General features: G+C 42.6%; 1 protein-coding gene across 3 annotated transcripts; it reads left to right on the top strand.

The window, feature by feature from the left end:
- The first annotated feature begins 477 nt into the window (after positions 1-477).
- On the top strand, positions 478-12,952 carry LOC109868685 (beta-hexosaminidase subunit beta-like). Of its 3 annotated transcripts, XM_020458411.2 has the most exons (14): positions 478-868; positions 1,512-1,663; positions 2,830-2,895; positions 4,407-4,453; positions 4,749-4,859; positions 5,011-5,112; positions 5,435-5,567; positions 5,813-5,993; positions 6,087-6,173; positions 6,367-6,439; positions 6,961-7,135; positions 10,588-10,678; positions 10,816-10,920; positions 12,550-12,952. In XM_020458411.2, exons 1-14 carry the CDS (start codon positions 606-608, stop codon positions 12,611-12,613), a joined length of 1,650 nt encoding a protein of 549 aa, XP_020314000.1. In that variant the 5' UTR covers positions 478-605; the 3' UTR covers positions 12,614-12,952. The 3 variants fall into 3 exon arrangements, 2 of the variants coding, with proteins under 2 accessions (XP_020314000.1, XP_031659030.1); XR_004205050.1 differs by lacking the exons at positions 10,816-10,920; positions 12,550-12,952 and adding an exon at positions 9,304-9,484; XM_031803170.1 differs by lacking the exon at positions 4,407-4,453 and having other exon boundaries at positions 552-868.
- The last annotated feature ends 1,822 nt before the right edge of the window (positions 12,953-14,774 follow it).

Genomic DNA, 14,774 nt, shown 5'->3' with positions numbered 1-14,774 from the left:
TATTATCAAGTCTTCTTACTCACTCACTGAACATTCGTTTGGTCAATGTTCAGGCAGCAGGTGTAATATGTGACCATAGGTACTGGCTAGATTATCCCTCAACCTGTTTATGTATTTTGTCCATATGCTTTTTTTAACCATGATCTATTTATGTGGCAATAAGACTTTAATCCATCCGGTGGGGATGAGAGCAAATAAACATAATCATGTTGTAATGTGTTTGTGGAGATATTCTAGACACTCATACTTGTAGTAGGTATTTACAATAAATAGCCGAGCTATCTTGAGGACCTCTAACTCATAAATCATGTATTTATATTTCCTTTACATGATTTATGAGTTGAAAGTCCTCAGATAGCTAGATTGAAAGGTCATCTAGCCAGTCACTGTGGTCACATATTACACTGGCTGCTTGACCATTAACCAAACAAATGCTCGATTTTCAGTGATTTACTGTCTCATGGCTCAATATATAAATAAAGACATGTCTTATATGATTTGCTAGATTAGATTTCGTCCTATTTCTACATTGATTCAAGCCCCACCCGCTCGAGGCTAATGCAGTCTTGCCAGTTGTCAGCCGACTGGCAACACCATAGCACATCATGTTTGCGACGCTGAAGTTTGCAGCGTTGTTGCTCGCGGTTGTTGTCTGCTGGGCAACGCAAGATTATGATTATAATGACGCTGAAATAGACGAGGAGCCTACTCTGGGTGATTCTCCATATGGATCTCTTTGGCCGTTGCCTCAGAAAGTCCAAATATCCACGGTAGTATTCAAACTCAGCGGTGCTAGCTTCCATATATTCGACGCTAAAGCATCGTCTTCTGGTGCGAGCTGCAGACTTCTTCAAAATGCATATCGAAGGTAACCGACCGAGTCGTGTAAATAACAGGCATCAGCATGCTTTCATGATTTGCGTTAGCTCCTTTTAAAGTGGCAATATGCGGTTGCTACATCAGTAGTTTTACTTTTAAATGAATGTACCCATTGATTCTTGAAGAATATAAATACATTTTTTACCTTTATTTAACTAGGCAAGTCAGTTAAGAACAAATTCTTATTTTCAATGACGGCCAAGGAACAGTGGGTTAACTGCCTGTTCAGGGGCAGAACGACAGATTTGTACCTTGTCAGCTCGGGGGTTTGAACTTGCAACCTTCCGGTTACTAGTCCAATGCTCTAACCACTAGGTTAGAGCATTTCTCTAGCCCCAACCCTAAACTGTTGACCTCAAAAGGTGTCGCTTATTATTGTTTAAACTGCATATGTTCCATTTGAATAACGTTTGCTTTAAATGCCGGTAGTCCATTTTTATTTTATTAGGCCTACAGATGTATCAATCTGAATGTTTTTCAAAAGTAGGAGATAAATGAATGTATAAATACAAGTGGCTTGCTGCTGAAGTGTATTATGGATAGATATTCTACTTACATTTCTTCTCTTCCTGGGGTTCTAGACCAATTGTCACACAAACATGACACACTGGTTTTGTTCCTTCTTCCTTCAGGTATGATGAGTACATCTTTACCAGTTCCAGAAAACAAGGGCAAAACAAGAGCAAAAAGGCATTGGCCTCTGACATGTCTGAATTACAGGTGTGGATCACATCAGCTGACTCTGAGTGTGACAGCTACCCCAGTGTGACATCTGATGAGTCATGTGAGTTCACAGGCATGGTGTTTGTCTTTTTCCATTTTAGTCATTTAGCAGACACACTTATCCAGAGCGACTTACAATTATAGTGCATTTGTAACTGATGTGAAATGGCTAGTTACGCTAACAGCGTTTCAATCTGTGACATCACTCACTCTGAGACCTTGAAGTAGTTGTTCCCCTTGCTCAGCAAGGGCTGTGGCTTTTGTGGAACGATGGGTAACGATGCTTTGTGGGAGGCAGTTGTCGACTGCAGAGGGTCCCTGGTTCGAGCGCAGGTAGGGGCGAGGAGATGGACGGAAGCTATACTGTTACACATTCATCTTAAGGTAGCTAGGAGAAACAACTACATATCTCAGTCATAATATGTACATTTTATCACAATAAAACCGCTGTCAGCAAAGTCAGTGCTAGTAAGAAAAGACGGGTGCTGGTGTTCTAAGACAGGGTCCGTATGCACAAAGACTTTCAGAGTGTGCTAACACAGGATCGGATTTCTAAAGCATATGGTCAGGGGAGGACCTAATCCCAGATCAGCACTCCTGAGACTCTGACTATGGGCACATGTTTTCAAGTTTGGGACTGGAGCAGGATATATGCAAATGAAAGAGACTTCAGTCGTATAGTGGCGGGGCCTCCCCAGAGGGATCGGGGTCTCATCATCCCACACCAGTGTTTAGGGGAGTATTATCCTCTGGTGCGGTTTACGTCTGCCAGTATATTTTACGTCAGTAGTAGACCAAGAGGGAGACCCATTGGATGAGATGGTCAGAAGGGCGGGACCTCTGACCTTCTCATCCAATGGGTTTTGAGATGCAGTCGAGAAGAGCAGACGCAAGGAATCAAGGAAATGCAATTGAGATTATCCCACAGAGGGATTACCTGGATTGTCTTGGAGATAATGGATTTATTCTACGGTCAGATCTTTGTTGTGAAGGCCCTTAGCTACTGTTTCATGAATGCACACCAGTAGTACACATCCATGTTTGGATGCGTTTCAAGGCCCCAAACTAATAGAGAAATGAACGTATTTACTTACACGTCAAAGAAGAAACATTCACTTACCTAGATGGGTAACCATGACAAATGTATGTCTTTGAATCAATTTACATTATTGGATGTTAACACATTTTAAAACACAACATAGGACTGTGTTCTCTGCCTTTCCACAGACAAACTGTCAGTGGACTCTCCTGTTGCTGTGCTGAAAGCACCTAAAGTGTGGGGAGCTCTGAGAGGTAGGGGTCATAGCTTTTATTCTACACACTGTTTATATTCTGATGAAGAGGTTTGTTCAAGACCGTCACGACATCCTCTATTTTCATACTATAATAACCCTTTATTGTTTTCATAACCCATGTGCAACTTTTGTGGTTGCCTTTAGAGTTTCTTGTGTCTAGACCTTGAGCTACAGAAAGTACTATCTCCATAACCTGATCTTTGAGACTTGTACTTTCTATAGTACTGTTGTCCTGAGAGGAAAGCTTGCAAGTAAGCATTTCATTGTACTGTTTACAACGCTACACTGTATCCTGTGCATATGGCTAACTTTGATTTGAGACATATCCAGTTTGCAGCAGTGTGTTTTAAATGGGGATGTAACAATTGACCGATACCCATCGGTCACAGATTCAAACGTTTGAGATACAAGTGCATTGGTTCGTGGACCCCAAACTGACCCAAATGTAGCATGCATCGGTCAGAAAATCTATTAATACGTTCTGAATCAGAAGTTCAATTTGTTGTCGTTGCTCATATTACGTTCTTCATACCTTCCGAAAAGACCATCTATTGTGACAACTGAAGTCCTATCCTTCTGTGTCAAACTGCATGTAACTATTTTGTTGTTGATCTACAAGTCATTTTGAATGCAGAACAACTCCAGGCGATATCAGTAGCCTAATCAAACTGCGCATTGTGCGGCAGGTAGCCTAGCGGTTAAGAGGTTGGGCCAGTAACTGAAAGCTTGCCGGTTCGAATCCCAGATATGATTAGGTGACATCTGTTGATGTGCCCTTGAGCAAGGCACTTAACCCTAATTGCTCCTGTAAGTCCCTCTGGATAAGAGCGTCTGCAAAAGTGTTGGTAGTTTTGCTCTAAACAATCAGAGTATTTGGTCGTTTTTTGATATACAGGGTAAAGTTCATAACTTCATAACGAGGACAGCAATCACTTCTGCGAGGAGAACTGTGTGGCAGAAGTGAGAGAAGAGAAGATCACTCTGTTAACTTCCAAACGATCAAACCCATTTGATTTTGATATGTGGGGGGTGAAATCCAAAGTTGTGCTTTGTATTGGCCTTGTCATAGCTAATTTCTAAACGATAAATATTGATTCTATCTCAAACATTTCATCTGCAAAAATGACAAGTGTGTGTGATGGTGGTTTCATAACCAAAGTGGGGGGACCAAAAACAGGCTACAGTGCACCCCCCTAATCTGATAGTGGTAATGAGATGGTAGATGCCTAGTCTCCCTTATGGCTCAACTCAGGAGTCTACATAGTACATGCACTATAGACATACATAATTTACACACACCACATATCAAACCGACTCTCACAAATCGTTTCAAACTAAACTAAAACGTATCTGTCCTATATGGTATCGGAGCCCATACATCTAGGTACATATCGAATCCTCTTGAAATGGTAAGGTGCACATCCCTAGTTGTAAAGCATGTCTTTGCAATCGTTGCGATTGTGACTCTGTTGATTAACCATTGTCTGTGTCTCGTTTCCTAATTGCTAGGTCTGGAGACTTTTAGCCAGTTGGTGTATAAGGATGAATATGGAGCAGTAAGTTTGCGTTAGTGCCATGTGAATAGTTTGCTACATTCAACCAGGAGGCCTCACCCATGTCTGAACACCAGTCGTATGATTACGGAAGTAAACTACCTCACCGGTTTTAATTTGTTATTATGCCAAGTGTTTGTATTGCATCAACACATTTGGACATTCAGTTGCCCTCAATTTAGCAAGCTATTTTCAATCTAACATCGTGGTTTTGGCCTCAGTGACTCAGTATTCATTGTGTAAATTGTACCAATATTTCAATAATAATTCCATTTTACATTTATTTATTTTTTCACAGAAAAGCATCAATAGGACAGACATTCACGACTTCCCACGGTTTGCACATCGAGGCCTCTTATTGGACACCTCTCGTCACTTCCTGCCCATCAAAGTCATTTTAGCCAATCTGGTGAGAGGACGATACATGGATCCTGATTTCAGTTCACTTTGTTGTTATGGTTAAATGTTTGCGTTGGCCATATGATCAAATCATTTTCAATTTCTAATAATGGCATAACGTCATACTCATAACATAATGTTCTCCCCCAATCCATACACAGGAAGCCATGGCGTGGAACAAATTCAATGTTTTCCACTGGCACATAGTAGATGACCCCTCCTTCCCTTACCTGAGCCGTACCTTCCCCCAGCTGAGTCAACATGTGAGTAGATGGGCATTGTTATTGATATCCTGGTCCCATTTCAGCTGATATGACTTCAGTTTCCCACACCTGAAAGGACTAGATGGGTGAAGGGGATATGGTGAAATGTGAAAAGAATATGGTCGGTGCTTCACAAGGCCTATTGGAGGGCTAGGTAGAGCCATCATATTGCTAAGACTGAAGATCTGTAATAATATATGTAGGGATATATAACCAGTCTGAACTTCATTGTGATCATGAAGTGCAGGATGTGCATACATTATGCATGTTTCATATAAATGTCAAATGTGTGTAGATAACTTTTTCTATCCTGTGACTGCAGGGAGCATACCACCCGTACACACATGTGTACACGCCTTCTGATGTGAAGATGATCATCGAGTTTGCTCGCCTAAGGGGCATTCGGGTTGTCCCTGAGTTTGACACCCCTGGGCACACTCAGTCATGGGGCAAAGGTGAATGTGGGGTCATTCAGATGAACATTTTCTGGCTGTATCGAGGGGTTCATTTCTAGGGGCTCAGGGTTGTCTTTTGTCCTTTAGACATGCACATTTTCATAATCTTTTTGTAAGAATTTAACTGAAATATATGCAGCTACCTGATATTGCATTGGTTTTATCTGCACCAAATGACACGTCCTTCCTCTCGAATGCACCCTTCTCACTCATGCTTCCCTCCCCCTCATGCTCACCCCTTCCAGGGCAGAAGGACCTGCTGACCCCCTGTTACTCTGGAGCCAGCCCCTCTGGTTCGTTCGGACCGGTCAACCCCATGCTCAACACCACCTATGACTTTATGAGCATGTTCTTCAAGGAAGTCAACACAGTGTTCCCTGATGCCTACGTCCATCTGGGAGGAGACGAGGTCGACTTCAGCTGCTGGTGAGACAGGGACACTGTACTGTAGGCTGTGTCTTGGCCAACATCAAGCACATCAATAAAAACACTTCTACTTTCTGCCTCTGTGATCCACAGGAAGTCCAACCCTGACATCCAGAAGTTCATGGAGCAGCAAGGCTTTGGGACGGACTACAGCAAGCTGGAGTCTTTCTACATTCAGAGGTGTGTCTTCATTCAGACCTCTGGATGGCCTTAAAGTGAAACAAATTATGTTGATCACTCATTCGGCCAACCTGAAAAAACTTAATTTATCCATATATTCGCAGAGATTTCCTCTCCTTGATTTCCACTCTTTTTTTCTTTCTTAAGCTTAATTATTCACATTATCATGTGGTTATTTTCTGTCACGTGATAGGCTCTTGGATATCGTCACCACTACCAACAAGGGCTACATGATCTGGCAGGAGGTCTTTGACAACGGTGTTAAGGTAGCAGAACAACAGCAGTTATAAGCACTGGCAGAGTGAAAAGCAGCAACTCTAATGTCTAGAAATCAAAGGGTCATTTTCTGAAATCAAATTCTGATACTTATATAATCAATATATCTTCAGTTACCCTACTCCTTGCCTGGTGTTTACATAGTAGTACATTTAGCTTCATGGCTTAGCTTCTATAGTTTCCCTCCTGTTAGTATTAGCTTTTCCTTTCCAACTCTATCTGATAACCACCAAAACTTGGTTCACACACATAAGTCTATCTGTGTCTGTTTGGGCTTGCCTGGATTAATAGACCAATAGAAATGTCCCAAAACTGAAAATACCACCCATCTGGCCCTCCCGGCAGAGAGGGGATTCGAGGAGGCTTAATCGAATTCCCATCAGACTCAAGCAAACGCTCAATGTATTTGAATCGATCGGCTATTTGAAACCCAAGTCTGACCACCACATCCACAAATAATACACAGACAAATATGTTTTCTGAGTCTAACAAATCAGTGTAATACTTGCAGTTGAAGTCGGACACGGTAGTGCATGTGTGGATGGGGAACAAGGTGGAGGAGGAGCTTCAGAAGGTGACGGAGGCGGGCTTCACCACCATCCTCTCCGCCCCCTGGTACCTAGACTACATTAGCTATGGACAGGACTGGCAGAAGTTCTACAGAGCCGAGCCGCTCAGTTTCAAGGGTCAGTTGGCTTCATCAGATGGTGTTTTTATACTCTCAACGTGTGTAAAAAAATAAAAAATAAATAAATAAATAAGAATATATATATATGGGAATTTCCCTGTGTTTTGGCCTAACACGCCAGGGCTGAAAATGCCAAAATAGTGATTAAAAACTGAAAGACTTCACTCAACAGGTTTGCGCTTTAATATTGCACAGCTGTATCGAAATCTCTGCTCTCTGGAAGAAAGTTTTGTAGGGAGATGGTGACTGTTGGAAGGCGGGTTCGGCTCTATGTTGTGCCATTAGCTCTTGCTGGTTTTGAGAGCAGCCTATTCAGTTGAAAAAGTGTCTTGTTTACATCTATTACAAATGTTTCTCCATCCTGGTCTTGGGGTCCCAAAGGGGTATTTTGGTTTTTTCCATACCACTAAAAACCTTATTCATATCATCAAAGCTTGATGGTGAGTTGATCATTTGAATCAGCTGTGTAATTTTAGGGCATAAAGTAAAATACCCCTTTGGGTCCCCAGGACCATTATTGAGAAACACAATATTACAATGTTGACAGGTGGCCCGAAGTATACATCTTCATGGCTTGTTGCACAGTATTACTTTCCAAATACTATCCCTGACAATTCCTACATTGTCAGTTATTTTCCTTTCTGTACATGTTCACTTGGCATTCATGATGTGTTGTTTTTCAGCTGCACAATGCTTCTCTTATATCAGGGTTACATTCAAGACCAGTAACACTGTAGCATGTTAAACATTATGAGCAAGAAGTTGACATACAGTGTATTCAAAAAGTATTCAGAACCCTTCTCTTTTTCCACATTGTGTTACGTTATAGCCTTATTCTAAAATGGATTCAATAATTGAAAAATCCTCAAATCTACATACAATAAATACCCCATACTGACAAAGCGAAAACAGGTTTTTAGACACTTTTTTGCAAATGTATAAAAAATATATATATCTATCGAAATTGGGCTCAGGTGCATCCTGTTTCCATTGTTCATCCTTGATGTTTCTACAAGTTGATTAGACATGATTTGGAAAGGCACACATCTTTCTATATAAGGTCCCACCAAGCCATAAGATCGAATTAATTGTCCGTAGATCTCTGAGACAGGATTGTGTTGAGGCACAGATCTGGGGAAGGGTGGAATTCTGCAGCATTCTGCAGCATTGAAGGTCACGAAGAATGAAGCATGGTGGTGGCAGCATCAAGCTTTGGGAATGTTTTTCAGCAGCAGGGAATTGGAGACTCAGGCTCGAGGGAAAGATGAACAAAATAAAGTACAGAGAGATCCTTGATGAAAACCTGGTCCAGAGCACTCAGAACCTCTGGGTCGAAGGTTCAATTTCCAACAAGTCAACGACCCTAAGCACACAGCCAAAACAACACAGGAGTGGTTACGGGACAAGTCTCTGAATGTCCTTGAGGGCCCAGCCAGAGCCCAGACTTTAACCTGATCAAACATCTCTGGAGAGACCTGAAAATAGCTGTGCAGCGACGCTCCCCATCCAACCTGACAGAGCTTGAGAGGATCTGCAGAGAAGAATGGGAGACAGTCCCCAAATACAGGTATGCCAAGCTTGTAGCGTCATACCCAAGAAGTCTCGAGGTTGTAATCGCTGCCAAAGGTGCTTCAACAAAGTACTGGGTAAAGGGTCTGATGTTAATAAGTATTCATATTTCAGGTTATTGTTAATACATTTGCAAAAATTGCTAAAAATCTGCTTTTGCTTTGCATTATGTGGTATTGTGTGTCGATTTAGAATAAGGCTGTAACAAAATGTGGGGAAAAAATCAAAGGGTCTGAATACTTTCCGAATGTACTGTAAAACCTTACAAATGCAGGCAACTTTGGACTTTGCTCCATCTGTATTGTGATCTCTACCCCCGAAGAGAGACGAATGCCAATGCATTGATGAAAACCACCCCACCGGAACCATCTGACAAGAGGACCGCTACTTCAATTGGTCACTGCTCTGTTGTTTTGCATCTTGAATGTACCCTGATGCAAGCTTATCAGCTCTGCTGTGGCATTTTGTTTTTCTATTGAATGTTTTTCTCCAAAAAATACTACTCTACCCTAATCAGTACTAATAATACTCCTAATTGCTAAGGCTATTTCTCAATCACATGTTGCATGTGTATCTGTGTGTGTCTACTGTATGTAGCTGAAGGCAGACTCACTAATCCACATGTGGAAAGGCAACCAGTAGCAGTACCAGGCTGAGATGACGAGGGTCACAGCATCAGGCTACCAGACCCTGCTCTCCACACCCTGGTACCTCAACCGCATCTCCTACGGCCAAGACTGGCAGGCCATTTACAAGGCCGACCCATAGAACTTCAATGGTGTGTGTCCTATATGGCTGTGTTTACACAGGCAGATACATTCTGATATTGTTCTCCACTAATTAAAAATTAATAAATAATAATTGGGAAAAAACAATCAGAATTAGGCTGTGTTTACACAGGCAGCCCATCTAGATGCTTTGGACAGAGGCTTTACACTCATTTACATCATCATCATGAGCCCCAACACTCATCACAAACCCAGTGGTGTAAAGTACTACGTAAGTCTTTAAAAAAAAAAAAGTCTTATCTGTACTTTGCTATTTATATTTTTGCCAACTTTTACTCAACTACATTCCTAAAGACAAATAATGTACATTTTACTCCATACATTTTCCCTGACACCCAAAACTACTTGGTACATTTTGAATGCTTAGGTCCAATTCACGCACTTATCAAGAGAACATCCCTGGTCATCCCTACTGTCTCTGATTTGGTCGGACTCACTAAACACGTGTCGTTTGATGTGTTGGTGTGCCCCTGCCTATCGGTAAATGAAAAAACAAGAAAATTGTGCTGCCTAGTTAGCTTAATATAATGAATTTGAAATTATTTATACTTCTTTTGATACTTAAGTACATTTGATCAATTACATGTTATTTTAATACTTAAATATTCTTAAAACCAAATAGTTTTACACTTTTACTGAAGTCGTATTTTACTGGATGACTTTTACTTGAGACGTTTTTTATTAAGGTATCTTTACTTCTCATCAAGTATGAAAATTGGGTACTTTTTCCACCACTGACAATACCTCACTCAATATTAACAGTAGGGCAGCAAAGACCAATACAGTGATTGACTTGCTTTATGGTTTGTGATAAAGAAAGACTGCCTGGCCCTGCTGTTCTAGAGTGCTAGTGGATTAATGTGACAGTTCTGAGGTCACCCACTTTCTGAGTCTGCTTTTTTTCTAATGAGCCGATGGTCACACGGTTTGGATTTCTGTGCAACTAAGTGTAAACCTGTTGACTGAAGTAGCAGAAAAATGTCCCTCCAAAATCTGTGTTCACATGGTAAGATTAAATACATAAATGTTTACATATATGATGTTTATGTGAAGGTGATTACCCCCTGACCCCTAAATTACCCTTTGAACCCAGGCACAGATGCCCAGAAAAAGCTGGTGATTGGAGGAGAGGCATGTCTGTGGGGAGAATATGTGGATGCTACCAACCTGACCCCTAGACTCTGGTACACCAGGCAATGCCACATCAATAATAGATGAGAAAAGATGTTTCATTATCTCACACATATGTTCAGCAATGTTATAGCCTACAGATGAATTACTAAGAAGTCTGTTGGTCCCATAATGTGTTTCCTATGCTCAGGCCCCGTGCCAGTGCTGTGGGGGAGCGGTTGTGGAGTGACAGGGATGTGAGGGACCTAAACGATGCCTACAGTCGTCTAGCCAAGCACCGCTGTCGCATGGTCCAGTAAGTCGTGCCCATAGAGATACATAAACTCAGCAAAAAAAGAAACGTCATCTCACTGTCAACTGCGTTTATGTTCAGCAAAACTTAACGTGTACATATTTGTATGAACATTACAAGATTCAACAACTGAGACATATTCTGAACAAGTTCCACAGACATGTGACTAACAGAAATGGAATCATGTGTCCCTGAACAAAGGGCGGGTCAAAAAGTAACAGTCTGTATCTGGTGTGGCCACCAGCTGCATTAAGTACAGCAGTGCATCTCCTCCTCATGGACTGCACCAGATTTGTCACCTCTTGCTGTAAGATGTTACCCCACTCTTCCACCAAGGCACCTGCAAGTTCCCAGACATTTCTGGGGGAATGGCACTAGCCCTAGATCCAACAGGTCCTAGACGTGCTCAATGGGATTGAGATCCGGGCTCTTTGCTGGCCATGGCAAAACACTGACATTCCTGTCTTGCAGGAAATCACGCACAGAAAGAGCAGTTTGGTGGCATTGTCATGCTGGAGGGTCATGTCAGGATGAGCCTGCAGGAAGGGTACCACATGAGGGAGGAGGATGTCTTCCCTGTAACACACAGCATTGAGATTGCCTGCAATGACAACAAGCTCGTCCGATGATGCTGTGACACACCGCCCCAGACCATGACGGACCCTCCACCTCCAAATCAATCCCGCACCAGAGTACAGACCTCGGTGTAACACTCATTCCTTTAACGATAAAACGCAAATTCAACATCACCCCTGGTGAGACAAGACCGTGACTCGTCAATGAAGAACACTTTTTGCCAGTCCTGTCTGGTCCAGCGACGGTGGGTTTGTGCCCTTAGGCAACGTTGTTGCCGGTGATGTCTAGTGAGGACCTGCCTTACAACAGGCCTACAAGCCCTCAGTTCAGCCTCTCTCAGCCTGTTGCGGACATTCTGAGCACTGATGGAGGGATTGTGCGTTCCTGGTGTAACTCGGGCAGTTGTTGTTGCCATCCTGTACCTATCCTGCAGGTGTGATGTTTCGGATGTACCGATCCTGTGCGGGTGTTGTTAAACGTGGTTTGCCATCCTGTCTCCCTGTAGCGCTGTCTTAGATGTCTCACAGTATGGACATTGCAATTTATTGCCCTGGCCACATCTGCAGTCCTCATGCCTCCTTGCAGAATGCCTAAGGCACGTTCACGCAGATGAGCAGGGACCCTGGACATCTTTCTTTTGGTGTTTTTCAGAGTCAGTAGAAAGGCCTCTTTAGTGTCCTAAGATTTCATAACTGTATCCTTAACTTCCTACCGTCTGTAAGCTGTTAGTGTCTTAATGACCGTTCCACAGGTGCATGTTCAACACTTGTCTATTGTTCATTGAACAAGCATGGGAAACAGTGTTTTAAACCCTTTACAATGAAGATCTGTGAAGTTAATTAGTAAAAATCTAAATATCTTTGAAAGTCAGGGTCCTGAAAAAGGGACATTTCTTTTTTTGCTAAGTTTACTTCTCTGTATTACTGTTCTATTTAATTCCATGGTGGCCCCCCAGTTGTAGTAAAAAGAATGATCAACTCTAGACGGTAGCATACAATGTAGTAATTCTCTCTTCCTGTCCTCTCTCTTGACTGGTAACTCTCTCTCCCTCCCCAGGCGTGGTATCCCAGCTGAGCCTCTATTTACAGGTTACTGTGCACATGAGTACAAAGGGGTATGAAAAGTGAAGACCACTGTGATCGTCTTCATGACTTCATTGATGCACTGATACGAGCCAAAATTTGTTTAAAAACAATCCTCATTCCATGTAATGTCACATTGATCTTGTTTTTAGAAAACCATTTGTTTTTATATGAATGTATGATGAAGAATGACATTTTAGTCCATTCGCAGATGCTCTTACAGTGACTTGCAGTAGTTATTGCATACATTTTCATCTTTTTTTTATACTGGTCCCCCGTGGGATTCAAACTCTGAAATTGCAAGCTCCATGCTCTACCAACTGAGCCACACGGGACTTAATAATAATAAACCTTTACACGGTCAGTTGTCTGTGTACAGTGCTGTGGACACCTGAAGTGTGATAGTTTTACACACTCATGGAAATGACACACATCATCACAAAATCATCTTTCATACAATGTCCATACATTTCCCTACAATATGTTCAACAGCACTACTATATGCCCTCATACACGGACTACCATGTTCTTTTTCTTTTTTTTTTCACCTTTATTTAACCAGGTAGGCTAGTTGAGAACAAGTTCTCATTTGCAACTGCGACCTGGCCAAGATAAAGCATAGCAGTGTGAGCATACAACAAAGAGTTACACATGGAGTAAACAATTAACAAGTCAATAACACAGTAGAAAACAAAGGGGGGGTCTATATACAATGTGTGCAAAAGGCATGAGGAGGTAGGCAAATAATTACAATTTTGCAGATTAACACTGGAGTGATAAAAGATCAGATGGTCATGTACAGGTAGAGATATTGGTGTGCAGAAGAGCAGAAAAGTAAATAAATAAAAACAGTATGGGGATGAGGTAGGTGAAAAGGGTGGGCTATTTACCAATAGACTATGTACAGCTGCAGCGATCGGTTAGCTGCTCAGATAGCTGATGTTTGAAGTTGGTGAGGGAGATAAAAGTCTCCAACTTCAGCGATTTTTGCAATTCGTTCCAGTCACAGGCAGCAGAGTACTGGAACGAAAGGCGGCCAAATGAGGTGTTGGCTTTAGGGATGATCAGTGAGATACACCTGCTGGAGCGCGTGCTACGGATGGGTGTTGCCATCGTGACCAGTGAGCTGAGATAAGGCGGAGCTTTACCTAGCATAGACTTGTAGATGACCTGGAGCCAGTGGGTCTGGCGACGAATATGTAGCGAGGGCCAGCCGACTAGAGCATACAAGTCGCAGTGGTGGGTGGTATAAGGTGCTTTAGTGACAAAACGGATGGCACTGTGATAGACTGCATCCAGTTTGCTGAGTAGAGTGTTGGAAGCCATTTTGTAGATGACATTGCCGAAGTCGAGGATCGGTAGGATAGTCAGTTTTACTAGGGTAAGCTTGGCGGCTTGAGTGAAGGAGGCTTTGTTGCGGAATAGAAAGCCGACTCTTGATTTGATTTTCGATTGGAGATGTTTGATATGAGTCTGGAAGGAGAGTTTGCAGTCTAGCCAGACACCTAGGTACTTATAGACGTCCACATATTCTAGGTCGGAACCATCCAGGGTGGTGATGCTAGTCGGGCATGCAGGTGCAGGCAGCGACCGGTTGAAAAGCATGCATTTGGTTTTACTAGCGTTTAAGAGCAGTTGGAGGCCACGGAAGGAGTGTTGTATGGCATTGAAGCTTGTTTGGAGGTTAGATAGCACAGTGTCCAAAGACGGGCCGAAAGTATATAGAATGGTGTCGTCTGCGTAGAGGTGGATCAGGGAATCGCCCGCAGCAAGAGCAACATCATTGATATACACAGAGAAAAGAGTCGGCCCGAGAATTGAACCCTGTGGCACCCCCATAGAGACTGCCAGAGGACCGGACAGCATGCCCTCTGATTTGACACACTGAACTCTGTCTGCAAAGTAATTGGTGAACCAGGCAAGGCAGTCATCCGAAAAACCGAGGCTACTGAGTCTGCCGATAAGAATATGGTGATTGACAGAGTCGAAAGCCTTGGCAAGGTCGATGAAGACGGCTGCACAGTACTGTCTTTTATCGATGGCGGTTATGATGTCATTTAGTACCTTGAGTGTGGCTGAGGTGCACCCATGACCGGCTCGGAAACCAGATTGCACAGCGGAGAAGGTACGGTGGGATTCGAGATGGTCAGTGACCTTGATTAATCTGTTTGCACAGCAAACACCCTTACAAGAGTATTG

The sequence above is a fragment of the Oncorhynchus kisutch genome, linkage group LG23 (assembly GCF_002021735.2).
Source record: "Oncorhynchus kisutch isolate 150728-3 linkage group LG23, Okis_V2, whole genome shotgun sequence".
Lineage (NCBI taxonomy): Eukaryota > Metazoa > Chordata > Actinopteri > Salmoniformes > Salmonidae > Oncorhynchus > Oncorhynchus kisutch.
The sequence above is the reverse complement of the archived record's forward strand: the minus strand, read 5'-3'. Positions and strand labels throughout refer to the sequence as shown.